Source organism: Lasioglossum baleicum, chromosome 1, assembly GCF_051020765.1.
Source record: "Lasioglossum baleicum chromosome 1, iyLasBale1, whole genome shotgun sequence".
In the NCBI taxonomy this organism is placed as follows: domain Eukaryota; kingdom Metazoa; phylum Arthropoda; class Insecta; order Hymenoptera; family Halictidae; genus Lasioglossum; species Lasioglossum baleicum.
Window position 1 is genome coordinate 13,049,316 of NC_134929.1, and position 27,863 is coordinate 13,077,178.

General features: G+C 41.1%; 2 protein-coding genes and 1 non-coding gene across 12 annotated transcripts; 1 reads left to right on the forward strand and 2 right to left on the reverse strand.

Moving 5' to 3' along the window:
- Positions 1-391: 391 nt before the first annotated feature.
- Positions 392-25,519, reverse strand: Dom (domino helicase). 8 transcript variants are annotated; one of them, XM_076430449.1, is made up of 33 exons: positions 24,043-24,245; positions 22,656-22,864; positions 21,877-22,579; positions 21,120-21,248; positions 20,032-20,390; positions 19,459-19,785; positions 18,975-19,185; positions 18,675-18,889; positions 18,467-18,604; positions 18,234-18,318; positions 17,814-18,010; positions 17,384-17,485; positions 16,820-17,135; positions 16,561-16,735; positions 16,293-16,479; positions 15,897-16,033; positions 15,613-15,799; positions 15,215-15,533; positions 15,052-15,132; positions 14,308-14,565; positions 13,683-13,996; positions 13,174-13,466; positions 12,712-13,084; positions 12,440-12,636; positions 12,009-12,123; positions 11,592-11,927; positions 10,391-10,612; positions 5,504-5,539; positions 5,247-5,415; positions 4,317-4,816; positions 3,559-3,837; positions 2,338-3,489; positions 392-1,884 (listed from the first exon to the last, which is right to left on the reverse strand). In XM_076430449.1, exons 2-33 carry the CDS (start codon positions 22,851-22,853, stop codon positions 1,576-1,578), a joined length of 8,619 nt encoding a protein of 2,872 aa, XP_076286564.1. In that variant the 5' UTR covers positions 22,854-22,864; positions 24,043-24,245; the 3' UTR covers positions 392-1,575. The 8 variants fall into 8 exon arrangements, with proteins under 8 accessions (XP_076286564.1, XP_076286553.1, XP_076286566.1 ...); XM_076430438.1 differs by having other exon boundaries at positions 3,559-3,843; XM_076430451.1 differs by having other exon boundaries at positions 3,559-3,843; positions 4,317-4,804; positions 24,043-24,244.
- Positions 19,276-19,410, reverse strand: LOC143215383 (small nucleolar RNA snoR639/H1). The gene has a single exon (XR_013010370.1). It is a non-coding gene; the product is annotated as a small nucleolar RNA snoR639/H1 (small nucleolar RNA).
- Rad51d (Rad51 recombinase D) lies at positions 24,247-27,837 on the forward strand. Of its 3 annotated transcripts, XM_076430643.1 has the most exons (7): positions 24,247-24,410; positions 24,623-25,342; positions 26,340-26,409; positions 26,538-26,720; positions 26,802-26,914; positions 26,984-27,194; positions 27,259-27,837. In XM_076430643.1, exons 4-7 carry the CDS (start codon positions 26,577-26,579, stop codon positions 27,760-27,762), a joined length of 972 nt encoding a protein of 323 aa, XP_076286758.1. In that variant the 5' UTR covers positions 24,247-24,410; positions 24,623-25,342; positions 26,340-26,409; positions 26,538-26,576; the 3' UTR covers positions 27,763-27,837. The 3 variants fall into 3 exon arrangements, with proteins under 3 accessions (XP_076286758.1, XP_076286749.1, XP_076286739.1); XM_076430634.1 differs by lacking the exons at positions 24,247-24,410; positions 24,623-25,342 and adding an exon at positions 25,627-25,762; XM_076430624.1 differs by lacking the exons at positions 24,247-24,410; positions 24,623-25,342; positions 26,340-26,409 and having other exon boundaries at positions 26,463-26,720.
- Positions 27,838-27,863: the final 26 nt, after the last annotated feature.

The window sequence follows — 27,863 nt, forward strand, 5'->3', positions numbered from 1 at the left end:
GAACAGCATTTGATTGTATGGAATTAACATCACAATATTTGTTTAAAGTTGAAATATATATGTTTGTTTTCCAAAGTCATGTTTCTCAAAAACTGTGCGTTTAGGAGAAAAATTAAGGACAGATTCGGAATCAACACAAAAAACTATAAGAATCACCCAACAGTATACTACAAATAAAATTGTGACACTTTTGTGTTGGACAGTGTAATTAAAAGAATGGAACCTGGACAGAAATTTGTTTTCTGAATACAAGATTCTAAATTCTAAAATATATTTTTTCATAATGCATATGCCTTGTATATTTATGTTTAGAAACGTGTGTAATAGTATGCGGGAGTTTTACGTGCTATCGCTTGCACCCTTGTGAAGTCCTTGCATGAAACACCAAAGATTACTTACGAGAGATTTATTTTAGCGTCTATGTTACACGAATTATACATATGTATATATTATTATTATTATTATTAATGTTGTTATTAGTACAATACAATCTTACACGGTTCGATAAAGATCCTAGTATAAACATCGCATTATCGAACGAAATTGTTTAAGTCCTACAGGTAACTATAGATACATATACAGTCATAGCATTACCGTTTCGTTTCTTTCGCCGTTCAAGTTTTTTTTTGTTTTTATTAACAAGTTAAGCGTATTTCCCGAGGCTAAATCGTTCCGTACCAATTCGTACGAAGTCTGAAGAAGAAGTAGAACTGCCCCAGCAATTATGGAGATGCCCTCTGTAACATATTTAATCGTTTCAGGGCTAGACAAGGAACTAAAAACACGTGTTCTCTCTTAGTAGTCTTTCAGCGTTTGAAACCAATGTTGTAAAAATCTTATGCAATTGGTTATGTGAACGATTACGGGCAGATGATTCTCGATTAAGTGCAGTTCTTGCTGCTTGGGGTTTTCGACCGTGGACTTGCCCCTCTAAAAAATATTACAACGTGTCTCGTCGACATTACAATTACACATATTTTTTGTCCATTCACCCATCAATTGAGCTTAAAACAATCAACCCATCCAACCAATTTTCAGTATCATGATTTCTTTCGTCACCGCACATCCTGCAACATATTGAGAGTACAAAAAGGGATTGGCAGAGCAACTCGACGCAAGCAGTTAAAACTATAACGACCTTATAGTAATGCTATCTCGTAATTTACAAAACTCGATGGTGGATAGTAGCGTTTCTGCGAATCGTTAACATTACAAACGCAAATTCGGCCAGCAAATTTCGAAACACTATAAAATGATAAGACCGGATCATTCTTTTTCAATACTGATACGATTATGAATTCATTAATTATGACCTCGATACGTCACACTACACCACTGGACAAAAGAGTAAATGATAAAAATACCGTGCTTCTGTCTCGATACGAACATTCAAGAGACATTTAATCTCCGCAAAGATATTGTAGCCAATGTGATATTTTTTTGGAATGTCATCATTACTTTGCGTGTCGTTAAACGAAGCTTCTGATACGACATTCGCTCGTCGAGTCGACACAGATTTACGGAAACAACATCGTGTGATCTTTGATCGAATCGAGCAACAATCGTCAAACATATTCACTTCGGTTGCGTATCTTGTTGAGTTTGAGACTGTTGCTGTTGTTGTTGCTGTTGCACCTGTTGGGGGTGGACAGAATGCGTAATAGTCTGTAATCTGACTTGACTAGGACCGGGACTACTTCTCGCTGTCGTGACGATTGGTTTCCCTTGAGCAGGAGCAGCCTGTCGCAATTGGGCGCTACTCGCAGTCACCACCTGAATCGTTTGCTTCAGGGCTGCAGAAGCGACCGGAATTACTCTTGTTTGCAGCGGTGACTTACCCAATACCACCTGGCCTGGCTGGGAACCCGCTTGTCCCGTAGAGACCTGAAATATCACTATATAAACACCTTCGAAAAGGAGGGAACATGGGAGAACAGTTCTATTCCCTAATATTTTCTAATCCCTATCTATTCACGATCTAACGATTTTTCTTTTACATATTTGTAATCTACATTTTAAGATCAATGATGGTCATTTAATCAGACTTAATGGAAATTGGGTCTCATAATTTAAGCAGCCTGCTAGATGATTAGAATCAATATGTAGTGTTTATCTATTAGAAGTGTACGTGAACCCGAAAATGTTGGTTCGAGAATTTTATTCAAGATTTCGACGGGTTCTCGAATATATTGGGATTCTTGAATGCACGAGTTGTTTCCGAAAATATTATAGAATCCTGATATATTCCAGAATCGTGAAATTTTCGAGAACCCGATTCGGCTCGACCCGATACTCTATCGACTATAGATTATTTTCCTACTATCAGCCTCAACGTACATGGGTGAACTGTTGCATCGCCGAGGGCTGCACGTGTTTCATCACTTGTATTTGTTGCACCGTCATCGTGGCTGGCAAAGATTTCTGCTGCACGATAAGCTGCGCCTGAACACCGCTTTTGCTGGTGACTTGCGCCAGCTGGGCTACCTTCTGCGCCGGCAATTTCCTTTGAGTGATGATCTGAGGATGCAGGGCTAGCTGGCGGATCTGTTGCGGTGTTGCCGTGCGTACACCAACGTTCGCGGTTTTCACCAGAGTGGCGACGGGAGTTCCGCTGGAAGAGGTTCCAGGTTGCTGCACTTGCAAACCGGCTTGCGCGAACAGTTGTGCCGGTGTGAGACCGGCTTGACCAGGTACTTGCACCTGGGCCACCGCTTTCGCCTGCTGTTGCAACGTTTGTCGCTTGATCAGAGCAGCCATCTCGGTCTCCGACACCGCGCGCGCCACAGTCTGTTTTCCTACGGTTGCCTGTCCCACGGTACCGGCAGCTATTCCTTGTTTCATTAGGGTAGCCCTTTGCTGAGCCGCGGCGGCAGCAGAGACCGCTACCGACACCTTCTGACCGCTCGCGGCTTGAGCTTGCAGCACTTTCAGCTGCTGCTGACGCAACAGGTTCACCTGCTGTTGTTGTCTGTAATACTGCAGTTGTGCAGCGGTCAGCGTTTTGCTACCGGAAGCAGTCGCCACGGTGACCCCAACGATCCCCTTCTGCGTGCCAGCGGGAGAACTTTGTGCGGAAGACACCAAACTCGCTGTCGCGATTCTCTGAGCAGTTTGAAGATTCGCTACGCTGACAACTGTCGGCGTAGTCCTCGCATCTTGCATGGTCAACGTTCCACCAACCGGTCGAGTTTTCACCGTCGAAGCAGCGACCGCCGTGCCACAGGTGGTAACGTTCGTCGTCATTGTCGTGACTGTCTTCATGGTAGTCAGTCCAGTTGTCGCGACTGTAGTGACAACTTGAGTAAGTTGATGCACTTGAGGACTCGCGGCACTGGATAAATTCTGTTGGGTTTGTTGTTGCTGTAGTTTAATTTGCTGTTGCTGAGCTTGTTGTTGTTGCTGCTGAGCTTGCTGCTGCTGCTGTTGTTGCTGTTGCTGCAGTAACCGAGCGGCTACCTGTTGCTGTTGCTCTGCCGTTAACACCTGTGTCTGCAAGTTACAAGGATTATGTGGTTGTGGGTAACAACGTTTTACGTTACAACGTTCCAGTATACTAACAGCGTGCTTCAGTTTTTCCTTTGCGATCCTGTCCGCCCGTCTGGTAGCGACTTCAATGGGAGCTAATGGACTGTCATACTGAATGCCGCATTCGGCTAGAACGGCCGCGTTCGTAGGATTCTTCATTAACGGATTCACAAGCAAGGGTTTAACGGTGGGCGTTCTTTTGTTGGAAACTGACTTTATAGTGTCGAACCTCTGACAGCACATCAACGTGAACGAGTGATTCTTGTCCTGGATGTACAATTGGGACGTTTTCATTGGCCTATTCGTTTTGCTCTGTTGCTGAAAGAAAAGAGAATCGGAAAATCAGTCACCATCACCAGTCAGCGAAAGATATATTAAAATATTTTAAAATAAGACTTAAGGAGATAAACTCATTTTTCCAAGATTGCAAGGGTGCAGGATGCGCCTTCTCATTTCTTGATAATGTAAAGATGGGGGTTTTCAGTAGTCAATAGCGCTTGATAAAAGATTAATTTAGGTCGTGATCGCCTTCAAAAGTCCTATTTTTATGTTTACGAAGCGTAATTTGCATTATTCGGAAGCATTCAGCTGCGCATATAACTGTTTTCATGAAGGCGCGTCAGCTACATGATGCAAATTACGTCGCGTAAACGTAAAAATAGAGGACTTTTCAGGGCGATCGCGACCTAGATTGATCTTTTATCTAGCGCTTTTAACTGCTGAGAATCCCCATGACTTTGCATTATCGAAAAATGAGAAATGCATCCTTAATAATAGTCGGGTGATAATACCTCGGACACTTGAGGTATCTTGTAGACGCCTTTCTGTTTCTTCTGCTTCTTCGGCGTGGTGTCGTACAGTAGCTTGCCTTCTTCTCTCGGAACGATCACCGACTCGTACCTGCTCCTACACTGCTTCGGAGACCTGTATATTCGCGAGGTATTGTTCACTATATCGGCAACTAGATCCCAATTGGGAGTGTGACCAGGCGACAGGATCATCAGGTTCAACGGCAGCCCCTGATAGATCTGTATCGCTTGGAGAAGAGCCCAGTCCTCGTGTATCATCCAGTCGAGAACGTGCTCTTGATCAATGGAAGATTTCGACATGTGGGATGGCTTTAAGCCTGGCAGCGGGATTGATGGACGAACCGTTGCACGATGCTTGTGCAACTTCATGTCTCGACGCATCTTCATGATCGCTGGAGACGGCCGATCGAACAGCGATCTCGGCGCGTACACAGACTCCTCTTTGTGCCGCATCTTAACCGCCCGCCGACCTAATAACACAACTTCGATATTAATATATAATAATTAGGCAGCGGACCTTTATGAGTTTATGGAAAAATTGAATAAATGGAATTTAAAACAGTGGCTCCTGTCACTTACAATCAATGTAGACAATTTTTATTTTGCATAAAAATGTGCAGTCTAATAATGATCATTAAGAAAAATGTTTTGATGTATATGTGTGCTATCACTGACCTGACGGAAAGTATTCGATCAGCATTATAATTGTGATGTTAACTATTATATACTTCTTCCGCAAGTATAATAATTCATGTTTTATTCGGAATACGCAGATAATAAGAGCTCCATTGCAAAATGTTTTGCACAAATCAAGGATAGGAATAGTTCGAATAACAACGAATAACAACCAATTTCTTTGTCCGATCGAATAATTCTTGGCAGGGGCAGTGTGTAATCAAGTATGTATATTACCATCACGATCGCTAATTCCAGCATCGGCTCTACTCCTTTTTTGCTCTTTTTTAATGTAAATCGGAGGCAACTGAGCCTCAGACATAGGAGTGTTCTCGTAAAGGAATCCCAAAGAATAGTCGATGTAAACATCGTTATCCGTCGTCGGAGGCGTAGGTGGACACCACATCTGGCGATCAAACGAATCATAGAGACCACACCATATCGAGAAATGAAAATTGAAAACTTAAATGCCGTAGAAAGTGGATAATACTAACCGGCATTTGCTCCATATTATCGTCCGACAACCATATCTGTAAGATATTAAAAGCACTGCTATCAGATCGACTTCGAGGATTGTTAATAGTATGGTCCACTCGGAAAGAAACAAATATGTTTGCAAGAAGAGACCAGAGCGTCATGTACACCGTGTGAAATTATCGACAACGATTATCAAAGGACTTTTAACAAAAATAAAAACGGTATCCTCTTGGTTGCTACAACGTCTCCGTAACTCGTCTTCCCAGAGGAGAGCCATTGCGAAGAAGAACGTAAACGCTGAATGATCTACATATCGATCTTGGAACACCTGGGAAATGTGTAGGAAAAAGTGTACGGACACCTTGCTCGTTCAAAGGCTCGTTCGTCTCTTCGAAGGTCTTTAAAAAGATACCTTCGTGCCGCGTCAAGTACTCTGTTACAAATGAATTTCAAACGTTGTGCAAGACGCTCATGAATGTGCCTGCTTATACCTTGGCTGACTCCAAGTTTGGAATGGCAAAGGCAGTGTTTTGGTGCCATTTTCGAAATCGCTATTCGTTTTTTTTCTTTTTGGAGCTTTAAACGAATTCTCTTTCTTTCTTTCTTTCTCCCTATCTTTCTCTCGTTTCGTTCATTTTGATTTTGAATGTGCGGTCATGTAAGCCTTGCCACACCAAACATCGCGAGAATCCCGTCGATCGTCCGACCGACGATCTCGGCTAGAGTTTGCATTTATTTTTCGTGTTTTATATATAACCAAGCACACTGAGCAAAATTTGACACCAAAACGGAACTGAACCTTTGATCGAACAGACTTGGAAACGCACCAAGAAATAAGAGAACACATCGTATCTTCATAGCAAGGAATTAGTTTTATTTCCTTCCTTGGACTCACTCGATCATACAAAATACAGGCACGCAACTTAAATATTACAGTGGGGCATACCATTAAACGAGTAGTAACTCCTTAAATCTAGCAATGTAATCAGGTCGTCACCTTGTGAGTTATGTAATATACAAGGCGTTACACGAGAGCAAAGTACAGCGCGTTCACAGGTTTTTGTCACTTGTTTTTTTTTCGTTCCCTTTTTTGTTACTAGGTTTTTTCTGTTCTGTTCTCTTGTCGTTTTGTTTCTACCTCCCCGACAAATCGACTGTCTATTATTTCCAATTAACGGTTCTCCTCGCTTGTAAACGCACGATTGCGATCGCGCGCGCGCCTGGAACCGCGACCAATGATTTGCAGCGTTCCTAACGAGCTAAACTAGACGGTAGAATTGTTTGCGTGTGTGAATTCTCGTTAACTATTACCTAATATGATACAGTCGAATGTGTCTGAAAACTCCTCTTCCCGTTTTTTCCTCCCACATACTCTCTCTTCTTCGCATCTATATATCACCGAGTGTATAAATTACAATGTCGCAAAAAGGAGACATTTACGCGATGGGGGGGGGGGGGGGGGCTTTACAGGAGAGCACAAATTTACAAGGCTAAAAAATTACACGCGTGTACCCAGTACAACGGAACCAAAAAAAAGAAACATATCTTTTCGCTTCTCAGTTTCTCCTACTTCTCTTCGATCGTTTCCATAATATGTACAACGTGGATTTTTTGATGATGATTGCGGTGAAATTAAAAAGAGAAAGAAAGAAAGAAAGAAAAATAAAATGAGGGAAACAAAAAGAAAGAAAGAGGAAAGAGAAATCGATGCGTACAAGAAAAAGTTGGATGATGCGTACACCCGCTCCAGGAATCTTTATACAATCCTGCTGCTAAATCTTACAGCGATACAGTAGTCTCGGCAAGACTCAAGACACGGTGCCGCTGCTAATCTTTCCCAACTGCGTCGTCTGCGACGGAGTAGGAGGAGGAGGAGTAGAAGAGGACGACGATGGCGAGAGCTGAGATCGAATAGACTTCTTGATCGGTGGGATCTGTTCCTCCTGTTCGTCAAGCTTATCTTCGATCTCCACTACTTTGCCGCCGGGGGGTTTTGCGAACGAGGTCACCCGGTTCCTTTTGATCTTCCGACGCAATCTCTTCGACCCGTCCGACGAGTCGTAGTTGGGATCGTTATCCAGATCCACCAGCGCGATCACGGGCAGTAAGTTCTCCATCTTCCGCTTGGCGCTCAACGGCGACCCGACCTTGCCCACTGTCGCTTTGCCCGTCTTGCCGGAAGCGTAAGTACTGGCCACGTTCGTGATAACTGCGGGGGCGTTATCAAGCTCGGAGCCGCACCAGCCGTCCAGTTTACAATTCGACGTCACATCGGATATTCTGAGAAGACAGTTCTTGTCCGTTGCCGGTGTGGTCGCATCGTTCTTCTTGCCGAGGCTGCTGCTTTTACTATCGGCGGAGGAGTTCGTTGTCTTCACGGAACTCGAGGCCTTACCACCGCTGTGATTGCTCCTGGTGTCCAGCGTGAGGATCGCGACCACCTTCGCAGTACGCTGCGGTTTCTCATCCATATCCGTAAATCCCGAGTCGTCCTGTTTCCCGAAGTCCTCGGAGGCGACCGCGTTGCCATTCGAATCCGTGCTGGAAGACTCCTCCTGCGACTTCGCTTCCGCGTCCGCTTTCCGGACATGTTTGGTGCCTCTGAAAGGGGCGGCCACGTGGTTGGGGCTAGAGGAGGACTTCCCAGAGTTCATGGTGAAATTCAGGCCGGATCGCGTGACTCTCGACATCTGCTCGAATGTCGGAACCGGTGTGTCCGGTCGTCTTTTTACGATACTCGCAGTTAAAGGTTCAACCACGACGATAGCCTCATTGAGGTTCTTCTTAGGCTTCGCAGTAGGACTGCCGGTGTTGTCTTTTACCTCCGATGGCTTCATCGGCGGTATCGAACTGCTCCGACGGAACGGTGTAGGGCTCAAGAAACCGTTGTCCAACGATTTCGAACTTCTCGTGGTTGGTTTCTCGTAAGAGACATTCTGCTGCTCCTCGGTCCTTACCGGGGAGTTTATGCCGGACGAGGACCTGGTCACTGGCCTGGGAGATAATTTTGAACCCTCCGACAGTGGAATGTCTTGGTGTCTTTTCTGGACCGATCTCGTAGGACTGTTGCTCGGCGGAGGTGTTAATGACCGGCCGGCGCTTGATCTGGTGATTCTACCTTGCTCCAACGGTCTTGGCGTGTCCGGTCTCCTTATCAGTGCTAACTTATTCCCTTCTCTCTTGACGATCATTAAATTTTCGTTCTCTTGATTGTGCTTTGGCACATTTGATTCGAAGTTTGATTCGCTGTCCGTATCTTTGCTTTCGGTAACCTCGACCGTGAAATTGATCTTACCGCTTCGCGTAGTTACTCTGTAGGATACAGTTTCTGTCTTGCGAGATTTGAGCTTGTTTTCTGAAGTAGAATCAGACTCGGCTTTGTCGTCCGAATCGGAAATATCTGTGGAACGAGTCGGTTTATTGTCGTCGCTTCTCATTTCTCCCTCGTTCAATTTAGAACAACTATCCTCTTTTTCGTTTACTTTTGCTTCTTCTTCGTTACCGATCTTCTGACTAGAGCTTGTTTCTATCACAGATGGAGACACGCTATCACTGACCGACTCGTTCATCACGTCCGAGTCTGTACTTTCGTTGGATCGTTCGTTCAATTCGCCAGAACTTTCTGGTTTCTTATCACTTGTGTCCTCGTTAACAATGTCGCTTTCTGTTTCTAGTTTCTTCGTTGATTCTCGATCCGTTTCGGCTACGACCGCGACCGCGTTCTCCAAAGTCGATTCAGTCGTCTTATATGTTGCCGATTTCGAGATGGATTCGTTTACCTCTGGAAAGACCGTCTTGCTCTTCAAGGAAGATGTACTCAACGAGCTCTCAGAGACGTTGATCTCTTCAGTTAGGTCCGAGTCCGACATCATTTTCAACGTACCAGACTCCGCCGCGGACGAACAAGAGCTACCAGTCTGCGAAAGAAGACTGACATCAGCATTCTCAGCATCCCCGCTAGAACTCGCTTCATCCGCACAATTATTCTGCTCCGCAGACTCGTGCGCAGACAAATCGATTAGATCCTGTGACTCCTCGTCATCGATCTTCTCATCTATTTCCTCCTGGTCTCCGCTGGATGCCGATTCATCCAACCGAGTACACGCTGCTTCTGCTTCTTCAGAGTTTGAAACCAAGTCAGATTCGTCTTTACCCTTTTCCGTATCCTTTTTACCATTCGCCCTCGACGAAGACGCGGCGGTAACGTCGCAGTGATTCACAATGACCCTACAATTCTCAACGACTTCGGACGGACCTCTGCTAGGCGAAAGCTTGCTGTTGGTTGCCTCGGTGCGTTTCAAATCCGGCTCTTCCACTTTCAGATTCGCCCGCCTGAATTCATCGTCGGACCTACTGCTAGCGTTCAGCTTTTTCGGACTTGACGAGGACGGTGGCAGAGGCAGCACGAAGCTCTCCTCTGTCTTCATTCTCATCTCCATCTCCCTCTGCTTCCTCATGTTGCTGGCTCTACCTCGACACTTCGGCTTTATGCCCGGCAAGATCGGACTCACGTCCAACGTCCATAGGTTGATCTTGACATTTCCTCTGGACCGCGTCCGGGGACTGTTCAGATCGAAATGATTCTGACTGAACGATTTGTTCGAACGGTTTTTACGCTTAGGGTATCCTCTCTCGGAATCATTCGCTTCGTCCTCCTCCTCCTCGTCGTCCTCGTCTCCCTGACTTTGACTCTCCGTGTGACTCGACTCCTCATCAAGACTATCCTCCACGACGTCCTCTTGAGATTCTGACTCGGACTCCGTGGTGGTCTCGCTTTCACTTTCCGACTCCTGAGCACTTTTACTGTTGTTCCTACGCGAACTTCCTATCCTCCTCCTCCTCCCCCTACTATTTGCCGGCAGTTTCTTACTTACTAACTTCTTAGAATTACTAGCATTATTAACCTGATTCTGCGCATCCTCGCGGCCGAACGTTAAGGGTTTCTCGTCATCGTCGGCCAACCTCATCCGCCTCTCTTCCTCCTCGCGCAACGCTCGCAACCGATCCAGCTCCCACTCTTTCTTCTGTTCTTCCAGCTCGCGTTCCGCAGCTGCTAGCTGAGCCGCTGAGAACGCACCCTCAGACTCCTCGACGAACTTCATCGCGTACCGTTCTATCGGCGTAAGCTGAAAACAGAAAACCATTATTATTACAAAACGATCGTTGTAGATACAGTAATAATGTCCGACTACAAGTCGTTTCTCGGTTCTGCGTTAGAATCTAGATATAAGCGGGATACTATTTTTTGTGGCTTCAAAGACCGCGCCGAAGTAGAAAAGGACAGCGAAACTCGAGAGACCTCGGTCGCCGAGAAATGTGAACATAACTAATCCAAGAACAAAACTTTTTTATTTTTCATTATTTTTTGTTGGAACTTCGACCAACATATTCGTGGCATTTTTCTAATGGAAACGATACCAAATATGATATAATTCTAATTATATTTACTTGTGTAATGAACGATGAAAGTTTTCGAAGCAGAGAAGGACAACGTATGGGAAAGAAGGAGGCGCGGAGAGTTGCGGCACGCCGGCACAGTTCAAAGCATTTCCCGTACGCTGTTCTTTCTTGCGTCCGAAACAATCATCGTCATTACACAAGTAAATATCATCGGAATTGTATCATATTTGGTATCAGAAACAGAAAAGTGCCACAAATAAGTTGGTGGAAGACCAAAAAATAATAATGAAGAATAAAGAAATTTTGTAATTGGATTAGTAGTTCACACCGATATACCCGCCCGGTATCGGATTACGCGGCGTGTTTACACTGCTCAGCGACCGAGGCAGCTCGAGCTTCTTGGCCCCCCGTGAAATATGCCTTCCAGTGGAATAGGCAGCACGACTTACAGTCGGACATTACTGTATTTGGAACAACTTTTCCCCCAAGAGTACAAACAGAATTCACTGTAGCGATACCGACTGTTTTTCGCAAATATCTCGGAAACTAAGCGAAACAAAGTTGTTCAAAACATTGAGATTTTATAGCCGTTTTGCAGGTTGGCCGAACAATTCGATTAGATATCGCATAGACTGTGGATTGGTCTGATTAGAGCCCACAGTCCATTGATCTGATCAGAAACTGATGAAACAAATTTTATTTTACCTGTGATACCAGGTTCTGCACTTCAAGCTCAGCTTTGCTGACTTGCATGTCGTCCTTCTCCGCCTCGTCCAAAGGTATGTTCTCGTCAAACTCTGCCAAATCAGCAACAGCTTCCGCCTTGGCAGTTTTCGCCGCTTGGACGTCGAGATCCTCCTCAGCAGCGGCGAGTGCACTCTCCAACGCACCCATCGCCACCTTATCGTCCGTTCCCTGACTTGGAACAATATCCTTCTGCAGAAACTTATCACGATCCTTGTTCTGTTCCAACACCTCCGCCATTCGCGCCGAAGCATCGTTCTCTGTTTGATCGATGTTGAAGAGATCTTGGATGGTAGACTGTTTAAACATTAATTAAGTTCGATAATTTGTCATATTGTTATGTCGGATGATTTTTCTATTTTTGTTTGAGATGCTTACGCTCTTAAAGTAAGCAGTTGTGAAGTTGCCACCCTCGATGGCCAGATCTCCAAGCAATCGCTTCTGATTGGCCTTCTTTAGAATATTTTCTTCCACAGTCTTTTCGCTTACTAACCTGCAATATAGAATTCAGCATACAAATAAGTAGATCCCATTTAGTATTTATGCTACGCGGACATACTTTTGAATGTTTATTATAATAAATTTTTCTTCTTCATTAATCATAGTGATAAAAATAATATGTAGTTGTATTAAAAATAAAATCGATGACCTTGAAATCTAGGGAAAAATGACATCAATGAAAAAATTATCCCCACCATAATGTGCGTCTCTTCGACTAAAATAATTTCTTCTTTTGACATTTGACGTAATATCATCCGAAGGAATACTGTATACTGTATATGAAAACGCAATTGTTCGTTCCTACATACCTGTAGATATGTACATCCCGTGTTTGGCCTATTCTATGACACCTATCCTGTGCTTGGGCATCCATGGTGGGATTCCAATCGCTGTCATAAAATATAACGGTATCGGCGCCTGTAAGATTGACGCCCACACCTCCAGACCTAGTCGACAAGATGAAACAGAATATCCGTTTGTCGCCGTTGAATCTTTCCATCAAAACCTGCAAAAAAGTATCCAGTAGAGACAAATCTGAAAAACTCGAAGAAAATGATCGTAGCAAAAGAGCGATCGATACCTGTCGTTGATCCACCCTGGTAGTACCATCTAAACGCAAATATATATGGCCGTGGAAGTTAAGGAAAGCTTCTAAAACGTCCAACATTCTTGTCATTTGTGTAAAAATTAAAACTCTATGGTTGCCTGACTTAAGATTCCGAAGAAGTCGATCCAAGGATTGTAGTTTGCCACAGTCATACTGTATCAGTCGAGGATCTGGGAACTGAGTCATCATTGCACTAGCTACTGGATGGAACAACGCGAATTTCGGCGAGAGATGACGTTGCAGCGCTATTTGCATACGCTTCTGGGCGAACAGTTTGTGTGGGGGTGGATGAGAAACATGAAAACGTGGCGTGGGTGCGCATACAGCAGGAACATGAACAACAAACCTGTAACAACAATTACATGATATGCTGTACAGCGTTCGATAGAAGTATAACCATGTAGTTTTCAAGTTTATGCAGCTAAGAGAGCGCACCTTTCGAAAACTTCCTTAAGCTCTTCAACAATCTGTTCTGTACTGTTGATCGCTTCCGCGAGTGCTTCTGTACGAGAAAAGAATTGCCTGCGGGTACGAACGTTTTCTTTGGTGGTTGCGCAATGAACCCAACCGTTGTGCCAACGACACGCTGTAGATGGTTTGCCGATTCTCAACGCCATGAACAGATCCTCCCCGTAGAGAGGACACGCTGCGCATCTTCTTTCATTAATATTAGTAAGAAGACGGAGCTTGGCTTGCCTCCTTTGCTTTCGTTCCTCTTCCAACTGCGGCTGTAACATTAATAGACGAATTCAAGTATGAAAATTCGAGGTAAAAACAGGCCCCAAAGATATGAATTAAAAGATGAACCTGTAGAACAAGTGGCTACCCTATGATTTCGATGATTTTTTGGATATATTGTATTGTAGAAATTGACGTTCTTAACTTACAGTAGTCAGCTGTTCTGCAGGTTCGCCGATTAAAAATGTGATTTGACTGATAATTACCAAATAAAATTCGGACTTTGGACGTTCCTTGGTTTGTGCCTTCTCAGACTCCTTTTGTGCGTGTCTAGTGACAATGCCACATCGAATCGATTGCTGAGGAGATTGCCCGTTGCCCGTCGAGGGCTGAGCTGCCTGGGAACCAGTCACATTCAAAGGTGGTACTCTCATCACGGGTCTTCCGCTCGTTCCACTCGACGTCGTTACAACTCCTCCTACAACTTTATTCACCGTAGCTGCCGAAGTGGTTAGGCCCATCAAAGATTTCGATAAAACCGTCAAACGTTGTCCACTTGGCGATATTACTGGAAACGATACTGTAGAAACGAAGGGGAATATTAACCCGCGTGTTTCGACCACCTACACCGATACAATATATAATGTAATAGGCAATATTTTCAATTTGCATTATGCTAAAATTACTGTAGGACACTTTCCTCGCTAACAAGAGGAGACAATTAATTATTCATGATCATGCATCGTTCAATTAAGGTATTATTTAAAACAACATCCACTGAATGAGATGTGCATAAATGAAATATGAAGATGGAGGGCGGTGGGTGTACACATTGCTTGAGTATGGATCACAAATGGGGGTCAGTAGGATACGAGCGTTCATGGGACAAACCTGTGTTAGTGTTTTGCTGATTCGAAGTCAGAATGATATGTCTACCAGTAGATGTTTGAACCAGCTGTGCAAAACTAGGCACTGCTATTCTTTGGACGGAATCACCTTGTTTAACTGTGACTGTCTGCGTGGTTAGTCGTTGCAGTCCATCTTTGATATTCGCATTCCCTACTGTAATCCTCTGTGCATTCGATGCTGCTGTACTTGGTGTCACTGTTGTACTTTGTGGGTTATGTGCTAGTGTTCCAACAGGGATGGCTATTTCCGAAGCAAACACAACATATATTTTACACAAATGGTAACTTACCCATGGACTACAGACTTTTATGCATTCACGGCATGTATTCTGATCACCTTAATATACATTATACAATTTTTGAAAAATGGTTACTTCTTCTCTTTTATCGATGAATGTCCAAAATTTATAGAATTTCGCCTTTAGGTTGAATTTACATAAACATCTGCTGTCCACTTACGAGCAATAACAGTATAATTAAATTGAATTATTTGTTAATGTGTTCTCAAGTCTAGAATGCTTATAACAGAGGCAAATTATAAACAAGCTGGCATGAGATCAGTTTCTTTAGCACCACTGCAAAAGTGATTACACTGCGATGATTTAAGTGCAACCACTGATCGATGATGCACTGGGATTAAAATTTTTTTATGAATATAACACGAGTATAACATATATACGTGTGTGTATGTATATGTTTGAAGGAAACTAAATGAGCGAAGACTTACCTTTCACGCTACCTTGATGTTGAACCAATTGAACCGAATATCCCTGTAACTGTTGACCACCCGATACCCTTAAAGTAACACCTGCAAATAATTAAAAAATAATTTTAATTACATGTCATTGTTACAACAAACGAGCGATTGTTTGCAGATATTTTCTGCTTACCTTGTCCCGTAGTACTCTGATTATTTATCGTTTTAATTAAAGGAGACGTTCCAACGCGAGTAGTGGGTAAGATTCCAGCTAAGTTTTTTAATTTCGTTTGAGTCTGTTGCGGTGTAGACGGTGGTTTGGCTTGATTCGACAGTCTAACGTTGATTTTAATTTTTCCAGGTGGACATCTCGGCGGCGGGTCTGGTTGACTGTCAATTTCCTCAATCAGCTTTCGCGGTGTTTGCAATCGCCTTACTCTATGCGCAACAAACGCGGTAAGCGACAACTCCAAATCGCATAAAAGAAGATTCATACTAGATAAGTCGATATGCTGTAATATAAAAAAATATGTTGAACAATCGGCAACTCGGAGAGAGTAAATGAAAAATAGTGCTGTATCCAATGCACACCTTAAATGGATCGTAATCAAGAACACTCCACACCAACGAAGCCGTAACATATTCGATAGCTTCCATTTGAAATGGCGACACCGTCGGTCTCACTTCAAACAAATTTGGATGATTACACACTTTACGTAACTGCATTAACACGTTGATGACGCTCAATAGATTGCCGCTAGCCAAAGTCTCCTTTGTCCTTGCAAAAACAAGTAAAAAAAGCAATTCATTAAGCCAACATTTAAAAATTATCCTATCAAGTTGAGAGAACTTTCAGAAGCATGCTAAATGCTTACTTTGCCCTGGACATGAAATCATCGTACAGATATCGCTGTCGTTTCGACAACCGGCACATGAGAACGTGTTCGTATTTTTTCGGCAATTGTTTTTCTACTTCTGTTTTTAATCTTCGTAACAAAAACGGCCGTAAAACCTGGAAAGATAGAATCGTTGAGTAAATGAAATGGATTAAAGCTAGTCTTACAGAGGATAGAATAATTAGTAGAATTGTTTCTCTAGACAGGATTCGTATGTCATACCAAATTTCTCTTGACACGCGAGTTTTAATAGAGAATTTAATATCTCGCTATTTTTATAAAACAGAGAAATGCAACGATTATCAAGTCTCTGGGTCGGTAGCGAATGGCTAAATTATGTACAAACACAAGTACGATGGCAAACTACGTACAGACCTTATGCAGACGACGAATAATGTTTTCATTGTATTCACTGTTCCCTTCGATCATGCCTGTGACGGGGTTGCTGAACCATTCTTTGAATTCTCTATGCGACTGAAATACATTCGGCATTAAAAAATGCATCAGAGACCACAGTTCCATAAGATTATTTTGAAGCGGCGTGCCAGTAAGCAACAGTCGTCTGCAAAACAAAACGAGTTTCGTGTGTAAAATACTTCTCTGTTCCAAGAATAAAATTGTTTAAAGTAGTTCAAATGTTTACCGTTGCGTCTGAAAATTCAACAACAACTGCCATCTTTGCGACTTAAAATTTTTGATATTCTGAGCTTCGTCCAATATGAGATACTTCCACTTTTTCCTTCGAAAGCTTTGATGATCTTGAATAACTAATTTATATGATGTGATACAGATGTGGAAAGCATTGGGTTTTGTCCAACCTGGCGTGAAAAGAAACGAAAGGTGTTATGTAAACGTTATTCCTTGGATAGGAAACGATTTTATCTGAAGATACGGAACATCACCTGTTCTTTTCTGTTTTCTTTCTTTCTGCGTTCCATAGTATGTCAAAATCTTGAAACCAGGACACCATTTTTTGCATTCCATTTCCCAATTAAGCATTACAGAGGTTGGTACTATTACAAGATGTGGACCCCAATTACCTTTCTCGCATGCCAAGTGCGCGAGTAAGGCAATCGTTTGTATCGTTTTACCCAAACCCATTTCGTCTGCCAAAATACCGTTTAACTTCCTGTCGTACATAGTTACGAGCCAATCCAATCCAATGTGTTGATATTCCCGAAGAGAGTGTTTCAAAAGGAACGGAATTTTTGTAACAACCTGTAAGTAACGCGATTCGCACGTCAGAAAAAAGTTACGAGTCATTTCAATTGGCATATTAATTGCATAGAAATTGTTGTAATAATCTCTCCGAAATAAATTATTAAACTTAATCTATTTTTACAAAGAAGAATATCACATTTTATTCTGCCTTCCTGAAATGATCGTGAGCAAACAGTTGTCACACAACCTTGGATGAAAGGCTTCCCCGGTTTTTATTTAAGCAGGTATTGCTTCGAATAACTTACGCTAGTAGTCAGTAAGGTATTTCCCTTCGGTTGGATACTTTCTGCCAATGCAGCCACGTTGTCCATTTCGTCGTGAGCATTCGAATGATCTATTTTTGCAGTCTATAAAATATTATGATTTATTCAAATATTTCTTCGTTAAATACTTATTAACCCCTTGTACTATAATATCGGGTCAGACTAGTGATGAAAACTTCGAACAAAATTTGCTAAATATGTATGTTATTAATTCCCTTTAAATTGAAATTAAATCCTATTTCATTCTTGTCAATATTTAGCCATTGGAGATAACACGTGGGTATACAATAAATATAAATTTTCTTTTTTTCCTAGTAAATTATAGACGAAGAAGAAGTTATTGCAATCGTAAAATACACCGTAGTGCAAGGGGTTAAATAAAACGTGATTAGTTTCGAACATATTGTCTCACCTTTTCGTCCGTAGATTTTTCCATAGAGATATCTTCCAAAAGCGATTTGAGCCCGACATCAGCATCATTGTCGCTTTGCGTTTGAGACTCCTGTTCGCCAACTTCATTGTCACTTTCTTCGCTTTCATTTTCACTGCTGATAGATTCCTCGTCGTTCTCCTGTCCCTCCTCCTCTTTTGTGCTTTCTTTATCAGAATCTAAATGAAAAACATTGCACGTTAGTATAAGTCGCTGTAATTAATGATATCAAATCAACTGAATGAAATGCATCGGGTATCTCAGACAAATGCCTCAAGTCACATCAAGAAATCGGTGTCAAGGAATGAGAACCATTCCTCGAACCATCAGGAATGGTAAATTATCATCACAGATTAATCAACGTCGTAGAAAACTCGCGCGAAGCAAATACTTGTTGCATACCTTGTTCTTGATCAACATCCATTGGAGCGTCTGACATATTGCCATATTTCGCCATAAGATCATCGATAGACATGTCATTTTCAGCCTGAAAGAATGCAAGTTGTATATTCGGAGTACTCGTGACTTTCGTTTCGAATTTTTTATCCAGATCACTTTTATCAAGTAACGCACAGATCAGATACTTTTAGTACCTGGTAGGTTTAGTGTTAAAATACTGAATAAACGATATATACTTTGAGCTCATCCAGTTCCTGTTTGTAATCCGCATTTTCCTCCAGTTTCTCTTGTTCCATTATAGTTTCTTCTTCGTCCGAAGATTCGTCTGATGCCGCAACAAAATCTGTATCGCCGTCCGTCTTTTCATCGTTGCCCTATTAGCAGAAAAATAAGCTATAAGTACCATAGCCGTGAGTGTAATCAAGGGAAATTTTATGAACATACTTCGTTCGCAATTTCTTTAGACGGGGACAAATTTTTCTTTCTATCTTCCAAGTAATCGGGTGGCAGATCTTTCAGGAGGTCTTCCAACGGAATTTCCGATTCTCTCTTTAACAATTCAACCTCTTCTTTATGATTCGTTACAGATTTTAATTCTTCTTCCGCCTTTGCTATGGTTTCTTCGTCATCATCCGAACTTTGATTCGGTTGAAAGTCCTCTGCATTAAACAACGTTAAATTTACATGTCTGTGTCACTGATAACACATACATATATAGTATGCTATCTAGTCCATTTAATTTACCATCAGAATGAGATTTGCCGGGCGGAACTGGAGAAGATATTCGTGAACTATTAATAGATGCCGGTATACTTTGAGGACCGTCAGTTTTGTTAAGCCCCTCTGTCAACCACGTCGAATATTTCTCAGTTTGTCCAACGATAAAGTTTAAATGTTGATCCAGCGCTTGTTTTCTTTTCTCTTCCAGCCTTGTCTGTTGTTTATACTCCACCAACTTGAAAACCAAAAGAACTAAATAATACACGTGATCCAATACAGTTCTAATACAGAACTAACAATACTTGAAAGAAGTCTATGAATTAAGTGTCCTGAATTAATTCTTTGATCGTATCTACGGAACGAGTACAACCATACACAATAATCAGACTTTGCTGTTCCCACAACGAGCACACAGGTTCAATTGGAATACACCGAAACTGTCGGCTTAATAGTGTGGGGTAAACTAGAAATTGTCCAAAGAGAAGGAAATATATACACACAAACATACCTTTTCCACGTTCGTCCAGAAGGTCTTGATCTCTTTCGCTATGAAACTGGCAATCTTCTTTAGCCTGAGCTCTTGCGACTTCTCGGCTTTCTGCGCTTGAATCGCTTTCTCCTGGAAGTACTTCTGAACCATGCGCGCGCACTTTTTCGCCGCAGCCTTCTTCCACTTCCGCTCTTGAGCAAAATCAGCAGCCAACCAGACCATCTCCTCCAACAAGTAATCCCAATGAGCTTTCGTGCGAGGCGGCTCTTGCACTTTAGGCAATCTCCTCTCCGACCATAATCCTTCCCGCTGTAACTCGGCAATCCTTTGCATAACGTACGCTTCCTGCAAATTATTTCAATGTGTTACGTTGACATTGTATTTTTATGGAAGGTGCGTGAGAACTCGAAAATATCGGGTACACGATGGTCTGGGCGGATCGAGTTCTCCAAAATTTCGGGATTCTCAAATATATTCGAGAACTCCAATATTCTCAGGAACCCCGAAATTTTCAAGAACCCGACATTTTGAGTTTTCGCACACCTCTAATCTTGATACGTTGCGCAACAAGACAACGAATACGATACACACCTGTTTCGCCTTTTCTACTATTTGTTCTTGATTATTCGCGATATCGCTTGCTGTTGAATTAGAGGCAGGTAATTTAACGAGCTTTACAACTGGCTGAGAGGGAGTACTAGTAGGCGCAGTAGACATTTTTGGCGCTGTGGTAGTAATCGTTGCGGTAAGAGTAGGAGTAGGAATAGGAGTAGAAGTAACTGTTATAGTCGATGTCGTAGTAGTTGTGGTTGTTGTGACTGTTGTAACTGTTGTGGACAGTTTGTCTGCGACTGGAGTTGCTGATGCTGATGTTGCTGCTGCTGCTGCCGAGACTGATGTTACTGTAGTTGTTATTTGTTTCGGCGAACTTGAAACTACTGGTGCATTACCTGTAACGATAGACAAAATAATTTTTAATATCCATGCTCGATCGCTCGGCGTCACTGGCAAGTCGAGGGTGAGAAATGTGTATCAACAGCACCCTTAGACCGAAAAACTTGGTGCTAATCGATCTTAAAAAAGCTATGGATTCATCTTTCCACATAGAGTAGACTGCATCGAGATGCGTGAACTCAATGCGGCCGTCAGAAGACAACACAACAAATACTCTACAACGTTAACAAGGATGTAATTATCACAATGCATAAATCGTCAACTTAAAGAAGGGTGTAATGTGAACAGAAGTAACTTTGTCAAAAGGAATCGTTACTATGAGAATGAATTATGGGATATTCGTGATTAAGGAATGCAAGCTAGGAGAACAAAATATCCTACAACTTTTTGCATATGAACGTAAGTATAACTTGTCGTAATTTAAGAAGCAACGTGCATGTAACTACTTGACGTTTCAAAACGTTCACCATATTGTTCGATTAAATAAATTCTAGATACAGTTTTTCTCGGTACTAGTACAAACGGTATCCAATGCATCAGTTTAAACAAAAACACGGTTTTTTATTGCAACGTAATTGTCTTTGTGTCTCTATAAGCTCGATCAGTACGCAAAAAAGCAACGAACGAAATAAACTTTGAACCATATACGATTATGAAAATAGAAAAGAACTGCGATACGATAATTAATGAATCTAAACATCAAACGATAAGCCTGCGGTAATCACCTATAATGAGCGTGGGTGCTAGAGTAGAAGTAGGTGGAGAGTGAACGGTGACTGGTGAAGATTGAATTGCTGCTCTGAAGGCAAACACCATGCCATGGCGGCCCCCTTGAGGCCTACCTGGTACATGTCCTAGTACGCATACAATTATTTGGTTGATATAAAACGTCTACTAAAGAGTCTCTATTGTTTTCCATACTGTCGTGTAAACATCTACTAACAACTTCGAAGTAAATATTCTGATTATCTACATATAGCGTACAAGAATTTTGACAAGATTTTTCTATCGAACTTCGATATAATGGTGTGCCTCTTACTACTTTGGGAAACATGATTCGTGTTACATGTGAAATAGCATTGTTTTATTCACATTTTATTACTAGAGATGTGCAAGAACCCAAAAATATCGAGATACGGACGGGTTCTCGAAAATTTCGAAAATTCTCGAAAATCCCGAAATTTTAGAGAACCCGACTCGCCTCGAACCGATGGCTTCCCGACCATCCAGTGCTCGACATTTTCTGGTTCTTTAACCCGCCAATGGTACCCTGACTGCTCCCATGACCTCACCATAATTGTTAATACAGAATTTGATTAACTTCTCCTGACAATTTGGATTTTGTTGCCATAAACTATGTACCTGAAAGTATTTGTGTAAATTCTGATTAAGAAAACAGGGTACCATGACAGAGTCAAATTATTTCATGAATATTATTCAATTAGTTATGAACATGTATACATAACAATTGTTTAGGCTTACCTTGCTGATTAAGTTGAGCTACTGCAGCAGGTAAAGTAGTGGACACTGCAACTGGCGTAACGTTCATACTAGAAATTTTTACTTCGGCACACTGATTCACAGAAACTATCGAAGAGACGGTCGGTGTAACAGTCGGCGTTAATGGAATTTCTGATATTTCTGGCAGTGGCACTGTTAAATCTTCGTCGTCATCGTCCGGATCTAATCTATGTTGACGTAAAAAATGCAGATACTGAGGTGTTGGTTGTCTCTTCCTCCAGGTTTGAAAGTCCATCATATTTCCACCAGCATGCAGGAAGAACAACTCCGATGCGTTCTCAGAGTATTTCTCCCTTATCGCACGCATCCTCTTCATCTTGTGTTCCATAATTCTTCTTCTGTAGCCTACCGCATCTTCGATACACATAATAGGCTTCTCGGTAGAGTCTGCTAATTTTAACTTTTTCCTTGCTGGTGGTGATTGCATAGAAGCTTGAGACGTCGGAGCAACAAACATGTTGCCGATGGAAGTTCTAACAAGTTTTGGGGACGTTGCTAGAACAACTTTAGGTGAATTCTGACGAGAGGGAGAAGGAAGAGGAGATCCACTAGCTCCTGCAACTCCCATGGTACTCGCACGTGGTGGAGTACCGCTAATATTAACAAGTCTTGTAACACCGACTTGTTGAATATTAGAATTTGTCGTCGCACTGCTTGGTATAACCTGCAGTAACACAGAAAGTTAGAAAACACAGGTTCGGAAGATAATGGAGGGGTAGTGAAATTAATCAAACATATACCTGTGTGAGACCAGGAACCTGGGAAGTAATAACAAACTGTTGTCCAGCACCTGTGGTGAGGACATTGAGACCCTGAGCTGTGGCAAGTACTTGCTGCAAACTAACAGTTTGTTGTTGTGTACCGCCATTGCTTCCCCCATTGTTTCCTCCACCCCCATTAAGGGGTGGCAAAATAGGTGCAGACTGCTTATCGCTCATTACATATCACACTGTAATATCATTGAAATTAACTTTAAAATATAGCTAAAAAAAATTTTTCATTTATTTATTATTTTATTATTTTATTTATTGTCAGTACAAACACTACGTTAGAGTATCGACAGCATATAATAGCCATATATGTTGGTGGAAGAAATTATTGTTCGATTGAAACATTTATTTTTTAAAAAATTTGTTTACAGAGCAGTTGAGTCTATATGTAAAGGGTAAAAATTAATATAATACATAACAAGTAAAATAAATGAATAACAAAAAAAACCGTCATGTATATGTTTGTATTATTTACTATGTATTTGTCAATTAAAAAATTGAAGATTGCGCGTTATATGTTTGTATACAGATTAGGTTACAAAACGGAATCGCGTCCAAAGTCTGAAGCTAATGAAAAATTAATTTAAAAAATAAACGAATTTCTGACTGACTTCAAGTTTCAAATCGTGAGTACTAATTTTCGAAATAGCCCCGTTCGGCAAACACACGACTGTTTCACAATTTAAACAATAAACATACAGGTGCTGATTAAAAAAAACGATAAAAATGAAAACACGAACGAGTAGTAACACGAGACACAACTTCGCTAATTATTAACAATGCTTCGTTTTTTAATTGTTTAACGTATGTAAACAATAAATCGTATATATTTTCGATTATTACTCGCCGCAAGGTAACCGGACAGAGTCGAAACGAGAACGTTAATTGATTTGTGAAAAAAGCGCCGAAATCAAAATTTCTATGTCGATCCGACCGATGCACCGCATTGGAATTTCGAAGAGGTGCGTGACGCGCCGACGAAAAAATACAACGGAAAATATTGCATCTGGGAGACAAAGAACTTTTCGGCGATCGACTACGCGGCGAGATGAGCGATGTCATTTAAAATAACGCGAGATTGAAACGAATACACGACGGCCCGATATCAAGCATTCAGGGCGTTCGAGGCTTCTTATTCGAAAAACGTCATTTAATCCGGATGTAATAACAACAACGATCGCGTCGCTTCACCGGAAGGGCTTTACGGAAACGAAAAACACCGTTCCCAGTACCGGGGAGCGTTACAGCTCCGTGGAAAATAGATTTTTCGCAATTGCGTCAGTGGAGCCTCGCGGTGATACAAAGGAAATTTTTCGTCCGCCATGTTGGCGTTGGTCCGATAGGAGGGCGGACTTACCATAATGTAATCACAAAATTCTGCGACGTAGGCGAGCCATCCACGAAAATAATTGTCACACCCGTGATCGACGAGCGTTAAATCGCAATTAGGTACCTCACGTAATGTACAGTGCATGAGCTATATCTAATATTTTACAGAACATTTTCGCTCGACTCGCTCAAGGACGCACACACTTCTAAACATGGCGACGGCTCCCGACAAAATTTCGACCGCGGCCAGACCGTGAGGTGCTTGCTGCTTGCTCTGCCGCGTTTACACAAGCCACGGATAGATGCCGCTCCGACCGGGCACCGATCCTCTGATTGGCCAACGCTAACCGGATACTTGGCAACGTGGCACTCGGAAACGTTCCCGATTGGTCGCTGGTAAAAATATTAAAGGGACTGGTTTCCCGACTAACAAATCAAATCAGCAACTATTGCTCCCGAATACAGGATTTTTGTACATTTCGCACGACCCATTGCCACACACGATTTTCGATATATACGTTGAGAGAACGAACGGATCTATAAAATGTAGCATATTGCTTCACGATTCAAATTTTCTTGCGTGAAAAAAAGCATTTTTTTCGTTTCAGATCGGAGGAAAAGCGAATTTAATGCGTAAAAAAAATTAAATGTTCAAAGTGTGCAGCATCGTGCGACGATGCCTTCGTATGGAACTCGAAACAATGCGGTTTAATGTAAGATATTGTTGCGGAGACTTTACGAACGGTCTCGAAGAACCGTTCGCACAACAGACAAATATGGACATACATTACATGCGGTATTACATCACTTTACATTCCTGGCAATGGGCGCGGAGCCGTTATCCAAATATTTCGGTTCAATTTATAAAGCAAACAAACTGATATCGCCGAAGCTGTGTGTACCCCCTTTAGCCTTTACGCGTGCTATAAAACGCCACGTGCACCGAAAATCTCATGATAATTATCCTATTTAATCCTAATCGTTATTGCATACTTGGTTCGTTTCAACGCATCTTATGGCCACAGTATTTGTTGTATTTCAAAAGAATTTAGCTGTACGAAGACTGCGAGACTTACAAAATTCGAGCAAAGAACGTGTACCCAACGGATTTCTACACGAAAAAATAACGGATTTCTACACGAAAAAATAAATGATTTCTTATAGAAAGAGTATGTAATATCAAATAATTTCGATTGAAATTTTATACCGAGCGCAACATGGTGTCGCAGTGTACATACATAAGTACATACATAGATATATAGACACGCCACGTGCTTATACTTAAATATATATGTATAACCACACGCGCTGACGTTCGTAGAAAGCAGGTAAATGTAATATAGGAAGAAAAAGGTTTTACTCACTCTTCGGTTGACCTTTGTTTGCCGATGTTTTGCGCGTCGATGTCTTCGCGTACGTTTATTAACCGAATTCGAATAAATGGCTGTTTCGATATTGGACGTACGCTTGAGATCTTCTCATGGGACGTGTACCGAACACATTTTTGAACGTGATAACGTGTACGCCACGAGTTTTCCGAGGCAAAACTGTGATCGTATCTACGATGGATCGAGAATGAACCATGACGAGAAGAACAAACGCGAATGAACGTGCGTTAGAATTTGCCACACATGTTTTTTCGAATTTCTGCTCGACTGGTCTCTGCTATCCGAGGTGACCGCGTGTAATACGTACAATCGTAAGAATGACGCTGGGGTCATTTCGGTACTCGGCGCATCATCTTTAGGGTACCACTGCTATATTTACATTGATCTACGTAGTATACGCGATAATAATTTTCAATTTTTACTTGAATGTTGAAAGATAAATATTTTATAGGTTCTTGCTGTTTCTTTTCCATTTTTTGAATAACTCGGTTTTTTTATCGGACGCTGTTGAAGTTCCATCGTATTTTCATGGCAATTAGGATATCTATTATTATTGTCCATTTCCGCGCCAAAATATGTGGACAATATCTATTATAATATCAAGTCATATGAACTATTATTATATTAATTCCGTTAAAGTCACGTAACTATAGGTAAAAGTTAAAAATTATGTAGACTATTTTATAATCTAAAAAGTTTTAATAATTTCTAAAACTTTTTTTCACGATTGCATTAATAATAAATAAATATAAAAATGTAATTATACAATATATTTTATATTGTTTCTTATAGTAACAGATATAATAACATTTTAATCTTATATGTTATATATTTAAATTAATTATTGGCAAAGTCATATATATTCGCTAATGAAAAATTAATGCCCAATCAGCGGATGTGTGTATTTAATAATAACTAAATTCTATATTGTTTCCAGGTAATTATAATAATGAGGAGTGTACGTACTTTTGAACAGCAGTGCTATATCACGTGAATCCAAATAAAACGTACGTATTATGGTTTCGTTAATGTTAATGTTAATATTCCGGAAGTTCCTGCCGTATCGCTTGCTTGTTTAGTTGATATCGGCAGTATGAATACAAACGAAACATTACAATGACATTTTTTTATGCAGATTTCAGAGAGAACAGTTGAAAAAATTGTCTTCTCGAGAATGACAAAATTAAGTTCGAATTTAGACTTGAAATTATCCGATACTGTGGTACAACAATTAGAACGTAGAAATATCACAACTGTTCTAGAATTCGTAAACGAGGATTCGGACAAGTTGGCGACATTCACCGGACTTTTGCTCAAAGTATACAAGCTTACTTATTACGAGTAACAACGAGAACAAAACTTTTCAACTGAAAATATTAAATTTAGGTTACGTTGACAGGACATACTTCATATTAAAACAGTTATTTCACAAAAGTGTGGAGCTGTGTTAAGAAATGCCTGTGATTTGCTGAAAATAGAATTGAGTAACATAATTCCTACAGATTTATCATGGTAATGTAACTAAACTTACGTAATTCTGTAAAAATTCGAGGAATATCTAATAATTCTACAAATAATTAGTTTAGATAACATATTGAAAGGTGGATTGTATCCAGGACAAATATATGAATTATGCGGTATACCATCAAGTGGTAAAACACAATTGTGTTTAACGATCGCAAGCAATATTGTTCTCAGGGGTCATAATCTTGTACGATACATAGATACGAAAAGAGATTTCTGTGGTTCCCGTGTAGAAGAAATCTTGTTGAGCAAAAACAATTGTAAAAAGGTATATTGCCATAAGTCTATCAAAATCTATAATAACAATTATATTTTATAATTCTTGAATGCAGGTGGTAGATGAAGCTCTAGACCGTATCAGAGTATGCAATGTACAAAATTTACATGAACTATTTAAGGTTCTACGTTGGCTAACAAGCGCATTGAAAGAGGAGAAAGAAGATTGTCGTACAAGGATTATAATTATAGATTCTTTACCAGCAGTAATTTTTAAGTATTCCAAAGACTATAGAATAGCAATTCCACTGAATCACCTAGCAAATATATGTTTTTTTATCGCTAATGAATTTCGTTTATCGATCATCACAGTCAATTTGATTACTCAATGGAATTCCAACGACGAAACGGAATCGGTTCGCATAAATATGGACGATGTAATACACAGTAATGTAATACCAATGTTGGGAAAGTATTGGGCAGGTATTCCTAATAAAAGATTGCTGATAGAAAAGCTAGATCTTGGAAACAGGAAGATTTCTATATGGAAGAGCATTCAATTAGAAACGAATATTTCATGTACGTTAAGTATAGGCAATAGTGGTATAGTATGTACTTAATATTGTAAAAACATGTATGTATTGCTATCTGATTCTTTAATAAAATCAACTATTAATGTAATTGTTTGACATTGTTTGTTTATTAAACATATATGAAGAAC

Coding starts and splice junctions, on each gene's coding strand:
- Dom (XM_076430403.1), bottom strand. CDS start 22,853: ATGAGCGATAAGCAGTCTGCACCTATTTTGCCACCCCTTAATGGGGGT. Junction 18,319..18,466: donor AGGAACTGGATGAGCTCAAA/GTATATATCGTT, acceptor GCATTCTTTCAG/GCTGAAAATGACATGTCTAT. Junction 16,480..16,560: donor TTGAATTTTCAGACGCAACG/GTAAACATTTGA, acceptor TTTGTTTTGCAG/ACGACTGTTGCTTACTGGCA.
- Rad51d (XM_076430624.1), top strand. CDS start 26,532: ATGCAGATTTCAGAGAGAACAGTTGAAAAAATTGTCTTCTCGAGAATG. Junction 26,721..26,801: donor TCACCGGACTTTTGCTCAAA/GTATACAAGCTT, acceptor TTACGTTGACAG/GACATACTTCATATTAAAAC. Junction 26,915..26,983: donor ATTCCTACAGATTTATCATG/GTAATGTAACTA, acceptor ACAAATAATTAG/TTTAGATAACATATTGAAAG.